The 24,180-nt window shown below is 40.1% G+C and overlaps 2 protein-coding genes across 4 annotated transcripts in view; one reads left to right on the top strand and one right to left on the bottom strand.

The window, feature by feature from the left end:
• Positions 1 to 1,218: 1,218 nt before the first annotated feature.
• On the bottom strand, positions 1,219 to 9,787 carry mepce (methylphosphate capping enzyme). 2 transcript variants are annotated; one of them, XM_034890030.1, is made up of 5 exons: positions 9,153 to 9,787; positions 6,688 to 8,540; positions 4,190 to 4,408; positions 3,912 to 4,035; positions 1,219 to 3,814 (listed from the first exon to the last, which is right to left on the bottom strand). In XM_034890030.1, the coding sequence occupies exons 2-5, from the start codon at positions 8,491 to 8,493 to the stop codon at positions 3,780 to 3,782; spliced, it is 2,184 nt and encodes a 727-aa protein (XP_034745921.1). In that variant the 5' UTR covers positions 8,494 to 8,540; positions 9,153 to 9,787; the 3' UTR covers positions 1,219 to 3,779. The 2 variants fall into 2 exon arrangements, with proteins under 2 accessions (XP_034745921.1, XP_034745919.1); XM_034890028.1 differs by having other exon boundaries at positions 9,451 to 9,787.
• Positions 9,788 to 22,505: 12,718 nt separating this feature from the next.
• Positions 22,506 to 24,180, top strand: part of LOC117955092 (serine/threonine-protein kinase PAK 3) — a 28,456-nt gene continuing 26,781 nt past the window's right edge. For both annotated transcript variants that reach the window (XM_034889243.1, XM_034889242.1), the window contains exon 1: positions 22,506 to 22,730. The gene's annotated coding sequence lies outside the window, so the exon portion shown is untranslated. The remainder of the gene's footprint in view (positions 22,731 to 24,180) is intronic.

Genomic DNA, 24,180 nt, shown 5'->3' with positions numbered 1-24,180 from the left:
ACATGGAATTTAAGGGGATTACAGAAAAGGTTTCACAGCACTATTTATGACCACATGCAATTGGACATCACCAGTGAAGACAAGATTTAGCCAAGGGGGTAAGCCAGCCTCAACAGAGCATGCCTCCTATGGCGCCATTTTGATGCTCTTAAGCAATCCCCCGCCATTAGCATTCCTTTGACTGCCATTCATTTTGACGTCACTCTCACAGCTGGTAACTTTAAATCCGAGTGTTTAAAGACTCTATTCGTCCATTGTTTATTTCTAAAGAAACACAACAATGTATAAAGGCTCCATTACCTTATACCTCACAATATGACTCCGTAGCAGACGTAATATTAAAATAGGCTAAAAACTGTGTCATAATGTCGCATACAGGATAAGCTTGCAGGCAGTTTTGGCTTACATTAGCTATTTAGGTTTAATTACTAATGTTAACTAGCATCTTAGTTAGCAATAATTAGCCTGTGCCTAAGTTATCTCCTAACTCTCTGTCTCTGCAGGATTAAGAATGAGATTTCTCTTGGCACAGCTACAACAAGACTCTACGTTTTCAAGCTCAGTTGGAGGCTGCGCGATAATGCTCAGCACTCACTAGAAAAGAGCTTCTAATATCATTAACTGGTCTCCGTTGAAAACAAAGACGTCACATTAGTCCTTTCTTATACCGTCTACGGATTTAGCTTGGATACCTGGACTTATGAGTCAGGCTTGTTGACTTATAAGTCAGGTTTGTTGGGTTAAAATCTCTAAGATGTTGCTGCTGAGACAGTTAGGTAGAATCTTTCAAATTTGATGCAAAGCACTCACTAGCTTTAAACACTTTGTTTCACAAATACAATACTCAAGAAGGAAATCCTTTGTTTGTACCAGTAGTGCAAAAAAGCAAAATTGCCTTGAAGTTACAGCTGTAAATGTAAGCCTGAGAAAGGGTCAATATGCCCTCAGCGTGTATAAAAGGGTAACACTGGACCACTGTGGTCTTAGTTTAGGAGATCGGTGTGACTTGGTGCCCCGTGCTGTGTCTGATGGGCCGACTGAGGTTAAAGCCAATCCTCTTTCAATTCAGAATGCAACCTAAAGCTTTATTGTATGGGTTAATCGGTGTTCCACAATTTGTTAAAAAAAGTTTGATGGAAAAAGCATTACATATCTTTTTCTATTTTGAAGAATTTAAAAAGATAAAGTGAAATGAGTGCATTAACAACAACAACAACAATCCTTTCAAATGGTTTATAAAAAAAATAAAGAGCCAATCTAACAATCCATGTGCCTGCCAGGACAGAACAAAGCAAAAACATCAGAACATTGCAATGTACATATTCCTTTGTTGTTACAGAGCTGGATTAGCTGTTCGTTTTAGGACAAAACTCTGACTCACTCACAAATTGGCAGAGAACAATTGAAAAAACACAACAAAAAAAAAACACTGGAAAATGACAAAAGCAGTTATGAACTTAATATTGACAACAGAAAAACAAAATTTGCTAACTTATTTACATTGATCACTTTCTAAAATAGAAACATTTTCATCTTCTCCATCATCTACTACTCTAGTATGCCAAATGCTGTAATTGAACCAGTCACAAAAAAGGAAGCTTTTTATAGTCCCCAGCCACTTGAAAGGTTGTAGATGAGCGATGCTCAGTGCACACCAGTAAAGATACAATCACAAAGACTAACTACCCATAAAATAGTTTGGCAGAGCTTCAATACAAACAGCCTATTAATATTTTAAATGGTAAAAAGTCATATGGATATATTTCAGTCCTTTTTTTACTAACAACCCATTTTCTACAAATGTAAATGTTTGTTCCGTCTTACAGAAGTTGATTTCGACTCAGGAGCCCAAAAGTGATTCTGATGCTGTTTGAATGAATGCCTGTCCAGTGATGATGATTATCAGACCACACAAAACAATGCATGTGTCGGATTTATGCAGCACTGAAGACACTGTAGCAACTTTCTAATGCCAGGTCTCTGCCTTAAACCTCACACTCAATCATACTCTCTGTCATTGGAGACATTGTAAACAACATATAAAAAGGTAGGGCTATGGCTTACCTGTCATTAAAAATATATATATTTGATCAATGCTTGCTACAGATTTACCTTGCTAAATAGTCCTTGTGGTTTCTGTGCTAAATTTTTGAGCTGAGCCAACACCTGGGTGTCAGCACAGCTGATTAGCCATTAGGATGGCGAATCGAAAAAGGCTAAAAGAACCCAAGAAGTGATTTGTTGCTTCCTAAACAGTTCAGACTCTTAAGTAAATTACACAGGCCTGACGGTCTACATTCAAAAAGCCAAAACTATTTTCTTGAAAATGGATATATCAGATTTATCCATTTGTGCGTTTGGGTTTAACATTTTAACGGATGTCAGGTGTGAGGTACCACATTGAGAACTCTTCCCAGCGGTAGTAGGGCTGCGTAAACTACGTACTTTCTCCATGTCATAATAGCAGAGTCTAATATTTGAGGATATTCATCATGGAAAGAAAAAAATGAAAAAAAATAGAAGACAATACCTTGAAGATGTGCTGGATAAGCTTGCACTAGTTGTAGTTTAGTTTAGTTTAGGCATTTTACTGGATGGCTGTTCTGTTTCGTTTGTTTTTGGCTGTTTTCAGTGCATGTTTCTCTTCGTGCATTATTGTCTTTTTCACTTAGACAAGCCACTTTTCACTTCAAAGCTTCTTAGGTTTGTGCAATTTAGGAGCTTTTCATATGGTCCATTGCAAAATGTGGACTTACAACATTTTCACAGCTCTGTAACAGATTAAAGTTAATTCAGCTCCAAGACCTAATTTGCAAAACAAATGACAAAACAAACTATGTATTAGGGTTGGAGAATGGGACAGATATATCAGCTATTGACAATCTATAGCTAATGGAATTTGTTTGGCTGTTTTAAATTCCCCAAAATATTTGCATTTATAGGTCAACCACAACAGGATCCAAGGCTTCAAACATTATGCAGATATGTAACCACAAAGAGCACAATTTTTATGCCAACCATAGTTGCAATGGTGCCGGCAATATGAGGCTTCATTCTTAAGCTGCATAGTGTCCTACACAGCATAAAGCACATTACCTGCACTCCAGTGTGGCTTTTTAAAATACATTATGTCAGTATGAGCTGAGTAATGGCTTTGGAATCCAGTGGTGTACTGCTGTTTTGCAAGTGCAACAGACAATTGGTCACATTGGAGCTAATGTACTGAATGCACCATCAATCACCACTTGACGTGGATATGCTGGTCAATTGGAAAAGTCTGCCCTATTGCCCAACCCTAATATGTAAACTGTATGTTGATGTGGTGGCACAGAACAGTTATGAAAACAAAGTTTTGAGAGTAAAGATATATGGCCAAAGATTTTCAAACACGTTATGGCCTTGCATCAAACTGGAGCATCATTAGCACGAGGATGGTCCAAGGAAAGAATCAGCCAAGCACCTCTTCTACAGTCTGTCCCAGCGGTCATGTCCAGGTTATACACTGTGGAGTTCTACCCAAGTTCCCTCCATACCCTTTAAGAATTTGTAGTCACGGAGGATTCTGATGAAATACCTCTTCTAGACACATCTCATCTTTACGAAATTGATTCCACTTTTGGTCCCATTCTCATTTTCTGAATTTCATCTTCAGCGGCTGAAAAGCTGGAGTAACTGTTAAGGACACTGATGATTCCTTGCAGTCCAGGGCAGCTGGCTGGCTTCTATGTATGGTGGTGGCTTAGGCTACTCACATTCAGTGATCTTCAAGGCAGGAGCGGTCATTTGTGAAATAAGTAGATTGGCCTCTGAAAACCTGTTACGATGGGGAGGGGGAAAAAAAGTTCTAAATCACATGAACTGGTGGATTACATGCATACACATACATTTGTTCTGAGAAATTAGATATTTACCTCTTATTGAACACTTGGGGGCCCCAAGGTACTCAGAACTGGTGAAGCCAACCTCTGTTGTAAGGTATGATGAAAACTGGTCAGGTTTGAGGTGGATGCTGTGAAAGTTCCTGCTAATATTATCCTGTCAAGTGAGAGGGAAAACAAATATTTTAGCCAATCAAAGAAAGCTTTAAAAAGAAATCACAAAAGGGCACCTGGTATATCCCAGGTAGTTCCTTGTTACAAAAGTCATGGTTTGCATCAGAACAACCGTCTTAGTCATCTCAGTTTCTTACCGTCAGCTTCTTCCTCCTCACATAGGACTCCCAGGGCTGTGGCTCCAGAATGAACATGCCCCCAGGACGGAGATGTCTGTAGACTCTCTTGAAGAGCCTCTTGAGGCCACTGTCTCCCCAGTTCAGGTGAACCCATTTGGTAACGCTCAGGCACATGATCACGTCGTACTCTGGCCGCTGAGTCAAAAGAAGATTATCGTTCTCCAGCACGTAATTGGCCTAAAAGGAGAGAAGAGGTGCAGTGAGAAGGTGAGGTGCTACTCCCGACATCATGACTGTAAAAAGTCAAGATTTTTTTCTGATACAAACACATTGGGGTTACGGCCACAGCTGGAACTCTGGTATTGAAATTCTTTTATCTTTTTTTTTCCCTTTTCAAATTGGTTGACGTTAATGAAAGTGTCTTGGATTTGGTTTGGGTTCTATTGGACAGCAGAGTGCAGTGACGTGTAGGTCGACCCCACTGGTCTACAAATCATCACTGGCATAGGCAAGCTTCAGGTAAGACAGGGGAACCCTATTGATGGATTAATATATAACTTTGAAATAAATTTAGTTAAAAGCCAGTATGCATTTGTATGCGACAAGCAATCTTACAATAAAGGCAGGACGCAAAGCTATGCAACATAAACAAACACAGGAGCTACTGAGGAAGAATACCCACCAAATTTGATTGGTACTCTGTGAAACCATTTTACTTACAAATGGTACAAGATTAATATGAAAGTGTGTGTTGAGAAATCCAGAAAGGGATTTGCTGTAATAATAAATCTATCACTTTGAGTTATGTATCAAGTTGAAAAAGAAACTTGGCTCCCAAACAGGTGCAGATGCTTCCTTATTAAAATGATCTAACCATAACAAAAAGCAGGCCAACATGATTGATTCCTATATCTGTATTAAATCATAAGAGGGGAGAAACCCGTGTCCCGGGGGCGGAGTAGCTTTTGGTAAACAAGAAAATCAGTTTTTTCACTGATTCCCAGTTATATGTAAAGTCCCAAAGTAATTAAAACTTTTCAACAGCGCACATGTGCCATGCCAATGTCCGGACAGATTTACAGTACATGATTTATTCATCTTTGTAGGCCTAATCGCAATCACTTAAAAAAGGAAATCCGTAACACTAACATATGCATACTTAACTTTAATATCAATGTATACTCAATTACAATGTTAATTTGCATGCAATTGAAAACTGCTATTCATTTTCATGCTAAGTTTATACCATATGCGACTTGTCTAGATAAGCTACATGATGCTAAGATGGAACTGACAGCCGACCGTGCTGTGACAACGCTGTCGCTAATCCAGAGGCGCTTATCATCAGGTTGTAGGGAGAGTAAGTGGGTTTTTGGGTGCGTTTCAATATGTTTTACAACAGACCGGGGCTGGTTTCTTTTTGGGCTGCACAATTATTTGCAATTTTAATCAAAAATCGCAATATGGACTAGAACAACATCAAAATCGCAGGGGTTTACACACCCATGCTAAAGTCGAATAAAATAAGGAATAAAAAAAAATCTCAATGCCTTAAATAATAAAAAAAATATAGGAAAATCCAACCTTTTAAGGACAACAATTTTCTTTGTGAATGAATAATGTAAATAAATAAATGTTCTTCCTTAAAAAACAGGGGGCATAAGTATACACACCCCTTCGTTAAATTCCCATAGAGAAAGGAATATTTTTATTTTTTAAAGGCCAGTTAATTCATGGATCCAGGATACTATGCATCCCGACAAAAGTCTTTGGAATTAAAATAACCCCCCATAATCACATACCCTTCACCATAACTAGGAGTAAGCATGGTGTTATTTCAGTTAGCTTAATAACTGGTTTGATTTGCATTGAGAGATGATCTTATGGAAAGTTCCCTATGCCTATCTCTAGGTATGGTGAAGGGTATGTGCTAATGTGGGGAATTTCCAAAAGATGTTTTTTTAATTCCTCTTTTTAATCAACTTTAGCATGTGTGTTTACACTTAGGCAAGTCACTGTATTTGTTAAAGGAAAAATATGTTGTTGAATTAATTATGGTGCTGCAGAGACATCCTGGCCTACAAAGTCTATCCTGCAGATTAATAAATAATAAAAATAAATAAAATAAAATAATAATAATAATAAATTGTTCTATAGTACAGACCCTCACAAAAATCACACTATTATCATTGTAATTGTCCCTTTTAAATTTGAATATGTTTCAATGAAAATGAGAATTATACAAAAATGAACATTCCCATCAATATTGTAAATCATATCGCAATTGCAATCTCAGTCAAAAATAATCGCAATCAGATATTTACCTCATATCATGCAGCCCTAGTTTCTGTACATCCTGCTGCTACCTTAGTCTTAATAAACATGTACGATGCAGACATACTGCATTCAGGATGTACTTGGGAGGTAATGTTTTATTTTGACCTTCATCTAAGCTCCCAACATGGGAACGTCATTCATGCTGCCACCAGATGTTCACATAGGCACTGTTGTCTTACCTTGATGAAGGACACATTTGATGGGAACTCTCCGGGCCGTGTGGTGGATGTTTCTGTTAGTGGGGGTGCAGCAATGGGCCCCCTGGAGATCCGTAGGGACACGGGAAAAGAGCAGCTCACAGAGTGATCAGCAGGGGGTGAATCACTGTCTTCCTGCTCCATTTCCTCTGTTTTGTCGTCCTGCCTCTGGGTCCCCGCCTCATCTGTGGGACTGGAGTCATTGTCATTTGCAGCCTCTGCAGGGCCACTACTTCCTTTCACCGGTTTACCGTTTTCCTCCCTGCTCTCGGTTTCCTTGTGCTTCTTGACGGTGTCTGGGAGACTCTCATTTCCATTCCTCGTCTGCTTAGTGCTCTTTTTCTCCTGCATCGCATGCCTGGCCTCTCGGGTCTGCAGTTCAGACAGATAATGTCTGATGTTCTTACGAGCCGCATGTACCAGACCACTGTCAATATCCAGGCCCACTATGCGGGCAGGTCTTAGCATTTTGGCAATATAGAGTGTTAGGTGGCCTGAGTTGCACCCCAAATCCAGAACGTCTTTACCTTCAAACCATTCAGGACGAAGCACACGTACCCGTCCGTCTTCACTGGCGCCTGGGTTGCGGTAGCCATAATACTTGTTGTAGTTCCCATACTGGAACTTCTTCTGTTGCTCCTTCGCCTGGGTGTGGGGCTGCTGGTGCTGGCGACCTCCTGGCCCTGCTTTGGGACCGCTCCTTGGTGTTTGGAAGGACTGGGAATTTCTCGATGTACCACAACTCCTGTCTACAGATATGGACTTTCCAACTGGCGTAGAATGGGTCACAGGGGCCTCCATTTTGCCAGAGTTGCGCCTACGTTTGCGTCTGCTTGTGTGCTGGTTTGGTGCCCCCGATGTGGAGGTGGTGGAATCCTCTATAGAAACAGATGTCATCTCCTCCTTGCAGCTGGCTGAGTTGTCAGCGGAGTGCTCATGGGAATCCCCTGCGACACTGGAGGAACTGTTGGACTCTTTGGAGACATCTAGTGTAGAACATGAGGCCAGTATACCTGGAAGTGGTGTGGAGGTGCTAGTTTTAGCCTCACTTTTTCCTGATTCTGAGAGGTTGATCTGTGTGGTTGAAATCCCACCACCTCCAACTCCAACTCCACCTCCACCTCCTCCATGGTGTCTGTTGCGGTGTCTCTTCCTGCCACCACTTTTGAAGGGGGACATCAAAAAGCTGCTGCCTGCTAGGCCACTGTTCAGGTTCAGTGGATCTGTGATATCTCTGGGGATGAGGATTTCCACAGGGTCTCGACTCTTCGCTGGCAGCGGGGAGGATTTGGGTGTCTCCGCATTGAGTGCCCTGTTGACCTCCTCATCCATCAGGCTGTTGAGATTCAGTGGGTCAAAAATGTTCCCACCCAGGAGGAAGTTGGTAGGCAGGACGGAGTCACTCTCAGAGTTGGCCCTCCGTCTCCTCTTGCCAGATGTCGGATGCTTGAAACTAGCGGTTGCTGTGTAGCGGCGCTTTGTTAGTTTTGTTTGTTGCTGTTGTTTGGAATGATGAAAGCTGTTTCTGCGATTGATGTTATTGTCGTTCCCTCTGGCTCCCTGTCCAGCATTGTCTGAGGGGGTAAGCGCAACAGTCGTGCTGACATGTTTTGGAGAGGCTTCAGGGCCTGAGACAGGACAAGCAGCTGCAAAATCAGGGGTGGCAGCGGTACCCTCCACCATCAAGGTTATATTACTGTATCCTCCAGTACATTCTGAGAGCTGCAGAGCTGAAGTTGAGCTGGCCTGTGGACTGCCAGTTTTTACAGTATCCTCATCAACAGACATCACTTCTGGTTTTCAGGACTGATGCAGACATGGAAATTATTCTGGATCTGAAAGTCAGAGAAAACATCTGTCAAATGAAAAACTTGAATAGTATAAATCATATGAGGTATGGTGAACAATGTTACATAACATTTGGTTATTGCTTCAATCACATACACTTAGAACTACAATGCAGTCACTCATACAATTTACTATATTATGCTTTTGAGATTCTCAAACTTGAGTCCAGGGACCTGGACCTGAGGGTCATTTAAAGTACACGTTGTGGTCAATCACTTTGCATTTACAGAAGAACATGGTCCAGATGACTTTTAATTTGAAATGGTAACATCCTAACATAGCAATGTTTCCTCTGTTAATGTTATCCTTAATTACACTAAGTGTAGTCCAGCTGCTTTATAAGTAACGATTATATAATAATACAATATATGTTGAATATTAAAACCTCAACTTTAAAATTAACTTAGACATAAACAGCAACATATTTGAGACATAATAATTATTGGCAAAAGTACCACAGTTGTCTTCAAATTACAGATGAAACACTGCATAGTGTTACAATAATAACAGTCCCCGCTTTAGATGCAGTCTCTAGGACTACGTCATTATTAGATTAAGTATCTGACATCTAAAGCGTGTCTACTCATGGGGTTACTGACCTGAAAAGTTTAGCTAGGAGTCCTCCCTGTGTTGGACAGTTAGCTATCTAGTTAGCAAGCTAGCTCTTAGCTTCTCTATTGCGGGCCAGAAGACTGAAACGTCGACTAAACGTTCAGCTCCACTCCGACCAAAACGCCGATACTAGACAAACAGTCAACTACCTACACAGCTCGATGGGCTGCAGGCTGAAACCCCCTTAAATTGCGAGTCACAATAATAAAGGCGATACCATCTACCAGATGTCTATTTCTACGCAAACAGTCAACAGTGTAGTCACCATCCAACTAACAGTCTCACCTCACAGTTCTCCCCCGCCTCCGGCCGGACTGTCACTGCCGCGCACTCTCTCGACTCGAGCTAACGTTAGCGTAGCTAGCGCTCAAGTGTTTCTACATCAATACAACGGGGGCAAGCAAAGCGAACAAACAACTAAACACAGAGCGGGTATCCCGTACTAGTCAGCCCACAGTTAGTGCTCATTTGTCCTCCAAAATGTATTGTCGACTTCTTATGTGAACTCCTAGTCGCCCAGTGTCAGACAGGTTGGTGAATAAATTATTCCATTTGCTGATAGAGTTGGCATGGCGGCGCATCCGGGCTCCAAACTGTCCAAGATGACAGGGGCGGAAATCAGTGACTGGAGGGGAGCTCTGTCTCTGAGCTATTAGATTATAATGAGCCTCACTGATCCTCATAGTAAGTAAGGCTGCAACCACCGACTATTTTCGCCATTGATTAAGTTTAATTGATTCATTGTTAAAATTATGTAAGACAAAAAAAATAGATAAATACTGCAAATTCTGTAAAAATGTAAATGTTTTTTGCAGAAAAAATGACACTTTTTACGTCAATCGATTCGACAAATCGTGCCAATCCAAACATTACTTTGTGGTGTTATAGTATCCATATAACCTTAGGCCTTTTGTTTTACTTTTAATATATTTTCAACTCAAAACGTAGTTCTGTCCATTTGAGTACAGTCTATGGTGTAAACATAGGATCCATTTTGTGTTTTGTGGCTTTTTTTTTTGAACATTCCATAATAACCTTATGGCAAGACCTTGAAATGCAGCTAAGTCCTCATCAGACTTTTATTAGTTTTACTTTTATACTTTTATAAAGATTTTTCATTTATACTGATTTGAAAAAATAATCATTATATATAGTCCTATGATTGTATAAATTAGAATATTCAACAAACAAGAACATTTTACTGAGATATTCCACCACAATATTTAGTGTATTAGTGTATTGATAAATTCAATGACAGAATTTACTAATGACTAGAATTTAATCTTTGAGTGCATTTTTGAGGTATAGAAAGATCGCAGCGTCTCACAGTTAGATTAAGGAGGCTAAATCCTTCATCATCTTTTTCACTTTTGTCTTCTCTCCACACAGATGTAGGAGTGACCATGAATGCCACTTCAAGCTCCTGGTAAGGTAGCACACAAATCATTGCCAAATGTTGGATGTTTCTATATGTCACTTCAATTTAAAGACCACCTTGGTATTCTGTTGACCACCGCGTTGCAGCCATGGCTACAATCCACAAACCAGTTGGTGCTTTGGTTTTCATGACACCGTCACAGTCATCTTCAAGGCCACAATCTACAAGGTAGGCTTGCTCTATGGGCGGAAATGTGTGCCACCAGAAACGGAATTTGAATAATTTATATTTGAATTAGAATCGATAAACTTGAATAATTGCATTGAAAAACTGAATTTGAATCACATTTTTTGAAGTTGTATTGTTGAATTTAAATCATTGCATTGAAAAACTGAATTTAATTAGTATAATTTGAAATTGAATTTATTTGTTTGGAACTGAAGTCCAATCAAATTTGATCCTCACTGAAAATTCAACTCTCTATACAGTATATCATCACATTCAGTTCTCACAATTCAATTTCAGTTCTCGGGGCAGACCTCTAACTCACTCAGTAAGAGCGTTCGCCCCGTTTCAGAGTCCTGCAGCGGCCAGGGTTTGCATCTGACATTTGGACCTTTGTTGCGTGCCTCCTCCAACTCCAAAAATAATCTTACAAAAAATAAGAAATTCAGTTCTTAAAACTCAATTTCAAGTTATGCTGCATTCCAGACACAATTTTTAGTCCGTACGTTACGACTTCAAGTCACTACTCACAACTTGGTAGCATTCCAGGCAAAGTCACGACAAACCCTTCCAGCTAGCGTTGGCATTAGCTCGCATTAGTTAGCAACATATATTGGGCTTCATTTCATAAACATAACCTGTAGTAGTACACAATCGTATATGTATTGTTTTGATTACAATATGCCGAGTTACTTTACGTTATTTATTTCTATTTCTCACTGTTAATCACCGGCGCCTGTACAGAATCAACAGGGGTCCACATTGTTGTTTGTGTGTGTGTGACGTCAATAACTGTAACTGGGAGTACAATGATGTGGTATGAGTTCACAAGTTGTAAATAACAGGTTTGACTGCCGTTCCAGGGTACTTTCACGGTGGAAGGTTGTGAAAACACGAGTTACAGGTTGCCTGGAATGCAACATTACTGTGACAGACATCCAGGTAGTTGAAGGATGAAGGAAGAGCAATCGACCAGATGGAGGTCTGCAAATAATCTATAAATTGTAAAGTTTATATATGTAATTTTGTGATGTTTTGCTCTGTTATGTCAGTTTCCTTCTGTGGAAACACCACAATGAGGGGCAGACCAGTATAGTCTAAATCCTTGACGTTCCACTTCCAGGATTTCTACGTTGCTGAAGGAAATTCCGCCAGATTTTACTAATTTAGGCCGGATATCCGTTGCCTTGGGCTTCCTTTGTGTTGCCATTTTAAACTCCGGTCAATTTATGGGGATTATGGTTAACCATATCTCAGATCTCCGCAGAAATACAGACAGCTAGCTTGACTATCTATCCAATCTGAGTTTTCTGCACGACTAAAAAAACTTTAGAATGTACACATGTTCTTCCAAAACAATTTATTTGGCGATCCTATTTACAGCGGCACTGCGGCTTTTTCCGGTGCCTAGCACCGCCCAAGATGATTTTGTTTAAAGAAATGCCAATGAACCAGAGCAAGTTTTTTTTCCCCATCCCTAAATGCTATGTGGACTAGTCAGAGCCTCCTTTGCAGAGCCGTGGTGGAGGAAGGTCTGGCAACACCAGACTAAGACCAGTATGACTCTATTACAAAGCATGATATTGTGGCAAAGAGTTGTGCAACATTTATTTTTGATGGTTATGTCAGCAAAACTTCTCCTATGGTAAATGGAGACAGTATTACAATGTATGTTTTTAAAAACTATATTTTTGGCGTAGACTGAAGGTTTAAAGCATTACACTTACAAAAGTACACAAGTACACATCAGGTTTAAAGTCTTAAAAAAATGTTTTTCCTTGCATCCAGTCTAACTGTAAAATATGAAATTGCATGGCTGTGTCCTAATTTTCCATGAAAGTAACATGCAACAGCACTTGCTCCACTGTTTTCTTGAAGTGAAGCTCCAAGCAGGGAAAGAGGACATGGTCAGACCTTTCCCCCACTCTTTGCAATTACGTAATTAAGTTCATTAGTCAATATGGGCCACAAAAACTATGTCAGGAGATATTGTGCTGAAGGTGGTCAGTTCTGAAGTCACTGGAGGTGCAAGCTGTCTCCCAAATAGCCATTAGGGGGAGACATAAGACGAGCTGTGGACACTACAGGCTGTACACCTACAGAAATTCACCATAGCATTGTGTTTAATTTTCCTCTCTTCTGCTTTCTCACTCATCTCTTCTTTTTAATCATACTGTCTGGTGGCAATCATACTGGCTTCATTATTGTAGTGCTGCAAATTGACTTAAAATGTTGCAGGACAACTTTCCCAATAAGTTGGTTTATTTTGGAATAGAAGAAATAGAGGAAGACATTTCTTTTATAGAGTAATTTTGTGGTCATGAGAAATCCTCAGGTTGTTATTGGTATGACGACTAATGAATAAAAAAAAAAAGAGCGGCCTCATTCCACCCAGAGAGAGGATCCGGCACTACAATCTGCAGCTGTAGCAACAGGAGTGTTTATGTTTTTAGGTGGAAAGAAAGGAAAACACTACCAGCCAGTTTCTCTATTGATACGACAGGCTGAAAGTTTTCTCCAAATCAACAGGGGTTTCAGGACTGGGATCATAGAAATAACCATCCTATGTCCAGAAACATTCAGGAAAATCCAAAATGTTGTTATATAGGCGAAGCTACGTGTGTGTTCCCAAATATAAATTAATAAATACTCTGGCAGCTTTAACTCTAGATTTAGAGTTTACCATGGCCAGTTGCAGATATCTCTTAACATAAAACACACAGTATGTAGAACCACTTAAATCTGAGAAACATTTGACTAATTTCTCCATCTGCCGGCATTCAAAAATATGCATAAAGAAGAGCCATCATATGACTTATTCACGCAAACCTAGCTACACACATAGACAATGTAATTAAAAGATAGCTTTGAGTCAGTTACTCTTGGAAACTAATATGTGAAATTGTATATACTAATATATCACATGTGAATGAAATTTTCAAAATAAGGGATGAACTGGAATTGTTAAATATAAATAAGAAAAATTGTGCGACCGGACTTTTTTTTTAAACAGGAACTTAACATTTGATATTCTCTGCTGTTGAGTTGACAGCTTGCTCCTAATTCAGTTCTAAATCAGCACCACAGACTCTGCTGGGTAAATGAGTCCCCCCCCCTTTCTAATCTCTAGGAGGGGGAAATAGGAGAGAGGGTACCTGTTACCCCGCCTCTGTCCCTCTCTTTTATCATGTTAATGGGGGTGTGGTCCTTGATCCCGGGCACCATCTGCCCTTCCTCGGGGTCTGGGCCCCAAGCACTCCAGACGTGTCCTATTGTTTGCGTGTGTCCAAGCAGAAAGTTGTGAGTACACATGGTTCTTGTGGCCCAAAAGGCTCCTCCATCAAGAGCACAAGCCTGCTGTTCATTAGTCTACATGTGACATAGGGAGGGGGCTGCTCGCGTGCCCTGTGTGAAGTTACATGAGGGGGATCCACCGTTTGATCTGCTGTGTGTCCTGTTCAGATTTTATGTGTGAAGTTATTGTATGTAACCGTTGGCTAAGGGATGACTAGACAGGTCAACTTACTCTTTAAAGTTTCAAATTTTCTGTTTGTGTAATGAGACAAATAATTTCTGTTAATACCCACTACCCACTAAATGGTTTTCAAAGTCACAAATATTATAATATATCCTTCATACTAGCCTTCCTTGAGCTACTTAATATAGATTTTGTTGACATGCATGATCCTTACTGAGATCAGTCAAAATTAGGTGTCTGAGATGTGACAGATGGATGAAGTGAAGGATGGAGACTAACCTATGGTTGCCCTTTCTCAATGTCATTACTGCGGGTGGACGATAAAATTACAGATCAAAATGTCATTTGCAGTCTTGGGAAGAATAATGGCAAATCTGCTGCGATAACCTTTGATATAATGACAACTTGATTACAAAGCAATTTATTCTGCAGAAACTGAAAGAAAATTAAATCGACAGGGTAAATATTCAAAGTTAAAGCAGGCAAAATGGGGAATAATGTGCTCCCTGAGACCTGTGCAGAGCATAGACCGTATATATTAACGGTCTATGGTGCAGAGCTATTGGTTGATAACAACACTGTGGTTTAGAATTTTAATAACTAAAAAGAAAGGTGTTAGTCCACGGAGACATTTTTTTTGGCTAAAATGCCTCTTTGTTAAACATCATGGCTAATGGTCTTAAGGACATTGGTACTTAAGAGAAACACATACAGACTGAAGGCAAAGCAAATTTTTAAAACACAAGCCCACTTTAACTCTTATCGTGTTGTGCAGCCAAGGTGTGTGTGCAGTTTCTGACCCTTATATGAACAGAGGCGTCCCAAGTAAAAGTACATTCATTACTCAGGTAGAAAAATAAATACTGGGGTTTAAAAAGGTAGAAGGTAGAAGTTAAAGTATCATCTCAAGCTTTTTACTCAAGTTAAAGTGTAAAGGTAAAAGTAATGTAAGGAAAAAGAATAATATCGATATGCTTTTTTCAAATTAGGCGGCTCGTGGTATTTGGGTGCGCAGAGCTTTCAGTGGGTTTGAAAGGAGTTTTTTTTGCATCCAACCATTTTGTAAACTTCTTCCAGGTATGGCCAGGGATGGAGAAGGGTTGGTTGGTCTTCCTGGCTACCAACCTCCTCTCTGGTGGGACAGTTCGCTCTAATTCTCTTTGAACATCTTTGTACTAGGCTCCATATATCTGCTATTTCCTTGCTGGAGGAAGTAATTTGTGTCATGTGAAGGTGTGATGGATCGCGTACAAACCATTAGGGTTGCAATGGTAAATGTTTATTAATACTTCTCACCCAACCACAATCAAATTCACTCAATCCGAATAGGAAAAGTTATGTGGATAGGTTTTTTTGTGTTTTTTTTGAATGATGACAAGCCGGAATAAAAACAAGCCAAACCGAAATACAATGTTATTTTCAAAATCTAGTAGAAAGTGCAGATAAATGCGTGAAAATAACAAGAAGTAAAAAGTCTGCTGTAAAATAATTACTCTAGAAAAGTATAGCTAGCCAAAATGTGTACTTCAGTAAGGTAACAAAGTATTTGTACTTGGTTACTTGACACCCCTGTATATGAATCCTAATGTCAACTAACAAGGTAACCTCTGGGTTACTCAACACAACACCGACTAGCAGATTATTACTTTCCATCAAGCCTGCCCTCCTCTACGTGCTGCCGGCTGCATTGAGATTAGTTATTGAACTGTCCAAGCAAAGGGAAACGAGGCCGCTGCAGAGGCACAGCCATAGGCACAGCACACAATAAACCAGCTGTCAGTGGGAGGGCCTTGTTCAGACCACTGTTGTAATGGATAGAACTTTTGTGTTGTGTTGCCCACTGAGATCGCATAGGTGCTCCTGTCATGCACTGATTAATACTGACACAAGGCTTGATTGAGGACAGAATTTAAGCATGTTGTATTGGTCAAGTAAATATATGGATACTCTGTGGTTTGTGAGTATGCAAAGTGTATTCACAGGATTGAGACGCACAAACTGTGTTGGAAGATGTTGAAGTGTGCCACATTGTGTTGGATTGTGCTACTGTCGTCGTATCCATTCACCAACGGCCTATCCTTAAAATACTTGTGCAAACTGAATAATTATTGACCTTTATAAGCACACACACAAGCCATTCTCTCTAACTCCCACAGGCCACGCATTTGCCACCCCTGTTTTGCATTAAGAGGCGTGTCTCTGAGCGTCTTCTTAGCAGCATCAGAGCTGATGTCCGGGCAAATTGCCATTCTCTCCACCCACTGGACAGAAACTCTTTTTTTGGCCTAGAATTAAAGTAAGAACCGCTAAAAACCCAACTCTGTCCTGCCTATCCTCGTCTTAGATTTACAGTATGGACCACTAAAACACCACAACTTTGCAGTCCTCTCCACCCTACGGACAGACACCCTTCGTTGGCTTAGAATTACAGTAGGAAGCGTTAAAAACAACACTACCTTGTTGTCCTCTCCACCCAAATGAACCCACTTTATTGGCTTACAATAGTTTTTGCGAGTAACCAACTTGGGTACTCTATTAATTCAATGTGAGTACACAAATGTTGATTTACAAGAAATGCATATATGTATAGATAAGAGAAATATAAACACAATTTGTTATTGTTAGAGGGCCTTTTTCATGTTTTATCTTGTTATTAGTTAACAAATTAAATGAATTAAGAGAATAATGTTTAATTAGTAGGGCTAATACCTGACATATTTGCTGACAATGTATATTCCCAAGCCCCATCTACTTTGTTTCACGCTATAATAACATCAAACAGTGTAAAGCTGCCTCGTTTTAAAGTCCAAGGTAATTCAAGTGTAAGATGGATTTGTATATTGTAAATTTCACTCTCACACAAATGTCATAATAAAAATCCCCTAATCCCGTCTTAAAAACGGATTTATCAGACTGTGTTACAATCCCGAGGTCATACTGTACTATGTTGAATGGCAAAGGTTTAACAGCTGGATGAGACTTAGCAAAAAGGAAAAACAAAGGAGCAGTTTTAAAATGCAGCGCAGCATCTGCTGTTTCATAGGTGTTTCTACATTGTTGCAGTTTAGGCTGAATCACACACCTGGACAGCTGTGCGGATAGATAAAATGAATGTGATACTACCCTAAGTCCAAATGAAATAGTTTTGGTAGTGTTTTATCAGCACACATTTCTCAAATCCGATTAGCATCATAAGCAATCATGTATTCAATTTACAACAACTACAGTTAAACACATCATACAGCCACACAGCCATCAGACACAGCACACTAGGAGACTGCAAAATGTCAATAAGACCTCCCTCCACACGCATCCACACACCATCCCCAATGTCGGTAACCACAGATTAGCAGTGTGAGGATGGCACAAACAATCATGTCATTGTCATGATACAAAAAAACATACTGTATCAGTTTGATAAAAAATGCTCACCCTTGGCCTTAGCACCCTCTTTGAGTAAGCAGGTTTAAACATGGAACATAGCCTACATTTAAAATCTTGGCAAAACAGCCAAGGTGTTATGTGCACAACATTAAACCGCGCTGTAATCTGTGATTACTGCTCGCAGCTGCCTGCTTTTACAGTATATTACTTTTGAGCATTTTTCACTTTGAGAAAATGTTGAATAGACTTAATGAGCTCTTTTAGCGTGCCTAACCTATCAATATGTTACCCATAATCAGCAGGATAGAGGCCCACTAACCTCCATTTTATTCCTTTGGGGGTAATCTCTGCATTGCCAGTGCACACAAAAAGTAGCTTTCTATGTGTGAATGTAGCTGTAGCATGGATGAGGGTGACCCATTATCTTTTAGATGCTGAATTACCAGTGGAGGGTTTACAGAAGTTAATCTGATGTGGTAAAATGAAGAGCATTTAATACACTGACCATACAAGCCATCCCTCTTCTGTTTTATCCACTGACATCAGTGCACTTAGGGCAATACTTTGCTGCATATGCTTTTTGTTGGTGGGATATTTGTGCACTATATTGTCTTATAAACACCACATTTTTATTTGTAAAGAATTAGTGTGGTTAAAGATGTCTTTTAATGTAGGTCTTTGTTGATGCTGAACAACAACTTGATTTAAATGTGCTTAATTTTGTGAACATTACTGCTATTGTAATTGTAAACATCCACTGTCATATAATAATATAACTTGCACACTTTGAATTGTTGACCTCCATCATAAACCTCTGTTTGAATGAGTCAAACAAGCTTTTTTTTATTCTTTAATTTAGCCAAAGAAACAGAAGTACTTGACGTGGACGTAAGAAACCTGCAGAAAACTTCAATTCAATTCAATTTTATTTATAGTATCAATTCATAACAAGAGTTATCTCGATACACTTTACAGATAGAGGAGGTCTAGACCACACTCCAGAATTTACAAGGACCCAACAGTTCTAGTAGTTTCCTTCACAGTGTGCTTTCCTAAATTGCACATGTCAGTATTGACTAAAAGAAAATTGTACAGTTGTTATCACAAGATATATTTTCAGGCACAGGTAAGAGGTGATGTATTTCATAGACCGCCATAGCAGAAAGCAAAGTTTAGTTCAGTGGGATTCACCCACACACTTCATCCCTCTCATATATCATCATTTCCTGCGAGACTTGCATGCCTCTCTAAAGTTTCCCTCTTCCTCTTGATCCCAAGGCAGAGTGAGCACTGCCATAATATGATAATCTAAACCATAATTTGATATGGTTTATACAGTAGTGATTGACCAGGGCTGTGATTATTTGATTCTAGACCAAAGAACCTATCATCTCAAATTCCTTCCTTCCATTTTGCACAATGATACATTCTTTCTTGGACTGATTAAGAAGGATAATCAGGAAATGCTGCTACACACACAGAAATTTCACATTCACATTGCAAACATTTATATTGCAAACAAAAATTATATGATGTTTCTATTGATGGGATTTATTGCGGGTATTGCAGACTTGGTATCCAAAGTTATTTTGCAGAGGAAATAGAGTGAAGTGAATATTAAAGCTTCACTGCCATAATATAAGTACATGTGTTGATCAGACGGTGGCAGTGATTGATATTTCCTTTTTCCCCAGAAGTCAAACATTTTATAAGAACCAAAGAACCAATGAGAGCTGCACAAATCTTTGAATCCATTTTATTAATAATAATAACAATAACATGAATTATAAAGTAAACCAGGCTGAGAGTCTTAACGGCATGCTAGCGCCTCTGTGGGACTGTACAGTGGTGCCTTGTCCTAAATTAGCATCAGCATAAACAATGACAATGCTAACATAATATAGACATTTTGTTCTTGGTCAGGAAAGCAGAGACATGAAAGGGAAGAGAAAGGGAATTGCAATCACAGGTCAGATTGGAACACTGGACCTTTGGCATCGTGGAGCAAACCTCCTAATTTGCTCGGCCACGCCTCCAACGATATTTATAGGATTTATTATATAAACCTGATCAATGACAGCAGCTTATATGAGTAAATCATGCTCCTCCTCACTGCAGCTGCAGGTTGTTCTGTCAGCTCCTGATCTGTGCTTTAAGGGCCAAGCTTTAAGAAATGATCTGCCTTGAATATTATTTGGCCAGGTTTTTGTGTAAATGTCACATTTAGCAGAATTTGGAATGGGGGAAATGTTTCATCAGGGTTTATGCAGCTGCTGGTACTGATAGTGTTTGAGACCCAAGACCAGATAAAAGCACCAGGGAATTTTGTGTGTAAATGTGAGGTATCTTTATTTTTAATTTGAACATTTAATGCATTCTTATCTATGGTGACTTACAATGAGGGAGCAGGTACGGGTTCAGTACTTCTAAAGGACACAACAACAGCACACACGATTGTTATAGGACACACTGGCTGTTATGGAGAGTGTGTGGCATTTCTGATTATTGTTGCACCCCACTTTGTTTCTTTGAAAACACCTGCTCTCCTCTGGAAGTGGGCTAATCACATTAATCTAGAGGTGAAACGTACAATCCTTTGTTCGTTTCACCTGTTAGATCTACTTGATTTTGCTAAATGAAAAGTAAGAGAAGGAATTAAGCATCCTTTTGGAGCCTGTCATATCTGTGTGTGTGTGTGTGTGTGTGTGTGTGTGTGTGTGTGTGTGTGTGTGTGTGTGTGTTTTCCTTTTTTGGCCAGGGCCAGATAAATGTTAGGGCCGACCCTGTCCAACGGCTGAAGGTACAAGGGACAACTGAAGTGTACAGCAACAGATGGTTTACAGTTGGTGAACTAACCCTTTACCACAACATTCACTCTTTAGTGGATAACATAAACACAGCTGGCCCGAAGCACAAAGCTCCGGTTGCTTTAGTCCCAGAAACAAAAGAAACTTGGATATTTGAGAATACAAAAGACATGAATTGATCAAGAGCTTCCTTTTGTCGGATTTAGCATGTTTCTGTGTTTTTGTGGGTTCTCACAAATCCAAAGGCTTGTGAATTTGGTGATCCTGAAAAGGTGATATGTTTGAGAGTCTCCATCTGTGGGACCTGGGTCCAGGGTATTTCCTCTCCATCAGTCAAATGCCTGATGCTCTGCCCCACTGTGGCGCTGACTTTTCATAATTACAATCACATGTACAGAAGTCATAAGCACTGGCAGTTAATGAAATAGTAGTTGCTGCATGGGAGAATTAGATTAGATTAATATAACAAAAAAAGAGATCTGAATGAAATACATATGTACTGAAATGATAACATCTAACAGGCCAATATTATCCAAATGTAGCTTTTGGTTATGCTAGTTGTAATGCCTCAGAATCAGAAGCATTGTGAGACTTTTCTGTACAAACCATGCCTCACTGCCTCTGTGTAGTGAACTGTCATCCTTAGTGTCTGCTGTCAGGAGTCAGAGCAAAACCTGCTTACAAATGTTTGCATGACACTGCTACACATAATTCACATTTGCATTTCTCTTTTGTGTCAATGTTGGTATGGTTTAATCACGTCTTGCTACTGTGCCTGCAAAGCTGGTGAAAAATTGTTCCGTCACTTTTATTAGTTATATTTAAAATCTTTAGAAGACTTTAGAAGGTCTTAAATGATTGTAAGCAACAACAAAAAAACACATTTCATTATTTCAAAGTATATTTAAAATATCCCAAAAGCCACCTTCTGATGTAAATAAAGGGTTAAAAGGGACACTTGTCATTATCATTAGGTTCTCCATTTGAGTTAACACTGTCACAGAACAGCCATATTACGCTTTGACAAGGAATCGACATTACAGGGGTTGTCAGGACAACCAGCCATGATTCACAGAGCCTCAGATAGGCCTCCACCTTGGGCTCGAAGCACTAGCCATGAGACTGAGCAGATGCTGTGCCAGTCAGCCAATCACAGATGAGATAGAGGAAAAAGATGACATCATAGGCAAATTAGGGCAAATGCAGTGAGGATTTTGTTTGTTGTCTCCGCCTGCTCATGAACACAGAGTCGCCTTTATACTGAGAAAAAAGAAATATGTTGGGTTTTTGGCAGATCAGTCTTAGCGTTTAGGAAAAGGTTTGATCAAATTTTAGTTTAAATACTGGCATCATTTCCAAAAATGTGGAAATAGATACAGTATTTACATAAACATATTTAATATATAATAATATAATACAGTTAATTAACATGATAATAACAGTGCATGTTCTGCCAAACTACCTGTCAAAGAAAGAAAATGCTATACTTATTGCCAGAATTCACTGATGTGTATTATCTCTATTTTGAGAAAGGAAACATAAAGAATCCCCATTCCTACACGTAATAAAAGTGTACTGAAGTAAAGTAATGGTGCATGGTGTTTGCGAATATTTTGAGACATTTTCAAAATGCAGAGATTTCCGAACGGGATTAGTTGTGTGTTGCTTTTTTTATTTGGCACTTTGGACCAAATCATTATCATGTATTATTATATATTTAAAAATGTACTTACATAAATGCTGTATTGTGCCATGTGATCTATTGTAAAGCTGTAACTTATAAAAATCACCAGTGCATCAAACACATCCCTTTAAATGCTCGGCCAGTTCCAATTTTGCACATAAAAACAACGTTGCAAAGCCTGTTCTTGTTTAATTTGCAGCCTCCCTGTAGTATGAAGGGGTTGGCAAGATAGAACAGCCCCTGAGTTAAACATGGAACCCCTCCCTCCTGGCTTTCTCACTCATCAGGTTTGTTCTGTTGAACAGAAAACCAACTCTGTCTGCCCGTTGGCTGCCTCCTCCCCCAGACTCGCTTCCGCATTAATATTCAGCCTCTCAGCCAATGAGCAAAGCAGGGTGGATGACATCATGGGCTAGGGAACAGTGAGCAGCCAGTGAAGCATCCAGCCTGCCGAACAAGCTTGCTTTTAGGGTCAGGAACTGGTCTGACAAGAGAATGGCAATCCTGCCTTTAAACTGTCATTAGGCCTGTACTGTTGACGATGAATCTACCAGAGCTCCGGGCTCAAAGGCAAAACACTGAGCAAGAGAATGTGAAGACATATTTCAGGTAATTCCCTCTCTGTGTATGGCAATAGGGGATGTTGAAGGGGGAGGCAGAGGAGGGAGGAGAGGAGATGAGAGGAGGAGGGGGAGGCTGTGCATGTAGGGGTGCTTTGTAGCCTTTTTTCCTCCTTCTACTCTGCGTTCTGCCCTGCTAAGAAGGCAGCTGTTTCATCAGCAGTGTGTCCGTGAGGGCGAGATGGAAATGGATGCCTGCATCAGATGGACTAGAGATGTATTTATATGATACTATACCACCCTCTGCATCACATCATCTCAGTATGCACTCCCTTGTGCCTTGCAAATAGCATCTTTATTGATGGGGAGGTGTTAGAATCAATGGTGGCGTTGTGTGTGTGTGTGTGTGTGTGTGTGTGTGTGTGTGTGTGTGTGTGTTTGTGTGTGTGTGTCAGTCCTGGAGAAATGCAGCAGCTGCAGTGGCAACACTGGCACAAAAAAGAAGCAATGCTATTTTGAGTCTATAGACCCGAGGCTGACGGATGGATCAGAGTTGTATATGCTGTAGATGGGGGGGGGGGGGGGGGGGGGGGGGGGGGGGTGATGGATGCCTAAAATGCTGATAAATGCTCTTTTGTTACCTCTGTAGTGCCTCACTTATGGCCTTTCTAGGGAGTGTTTGCTAAAGAAATGGCTTTATTACCATTTATGTTGTTCAAGGACCAGAGAGAGAGAGAGAGCGAGAGAGAGAGAGAGAACAGAGACGTGCCTCTGTCTCCTAGCTTTAACACGGATCTGTGTAGCAGTTTCATGGAGGCTGTAGTGACTGGGAGATATACAACATCTGGTCACCTGACTTCATTGGGGAGCGGAGTGGGGGTAGGGGCCGGTCCTGTAAAAGCTGAGCTATTTTGCTTCGGATTCTTCCACAGCCATCGGTTGATGGAAGAAAATGGAAAGATTGGCTACCGTCGTGAATGTCTCCTCATCACCTCTGCTGATGTAGATTAGGGTCTCAGAGCTTCTTATGCAGAGGGAGATTCATCTCTAAGCGAGCAAAGTCATCCTCCAGTTTGTGAGAAGCAGGGCCTGATGGGAGACCTGTTGTCTGGACGTCGTGTGAAAGAGGGATGTTAGGGATGTCAGTGATCGAGGGAGGGTGAGATGATTGTAGAGGGGAATTGGGGGATGGGATGCTGTAGGTGTTACTCCCTTTGAACATTGGCCTTTTATACTGATATACAGTAGATGTGATACATGCCCTTCCATTCATCACTAATATATCTGTCCAGACTCCATGACCGCACTCCTTTCACTGTGTTCACCCAAGGGTTCGTATTGTGTCCTCTGCTGTCTTTTCCAAAATATTAAGTGTCCCTATAGCCACCATCACCACCACCACGGCCCCACCTTTGTCCTTCAGTTCAGCTCAACAACATCAATTGATTATCTAAACTGTTGTTTCTATGTGAAAATAATTTTATTGGTGCATAAAATAG

The sequence above is a fragment of the Etheostoma cragini genome, chromosome 13 (genome assembly GCF_013103735.1).
Source record: "Etheostoma cragini isolate CJK2018 chromosome 13, CSU_Ecrag_1.0, whole genome shotgun sequence".
Classification (NCBI taxonomy): domain Eukaryota; kingdom Metazoa; phylum Chordata; class Actinopteri; order Perciformes; family Percidae; genus Etheostoma; species Etheostoma cragini.
Note: the sequence above shows the minus strand (reverse complement) of the source record. Positions and strands in the feature narration are given on the sequence as shown.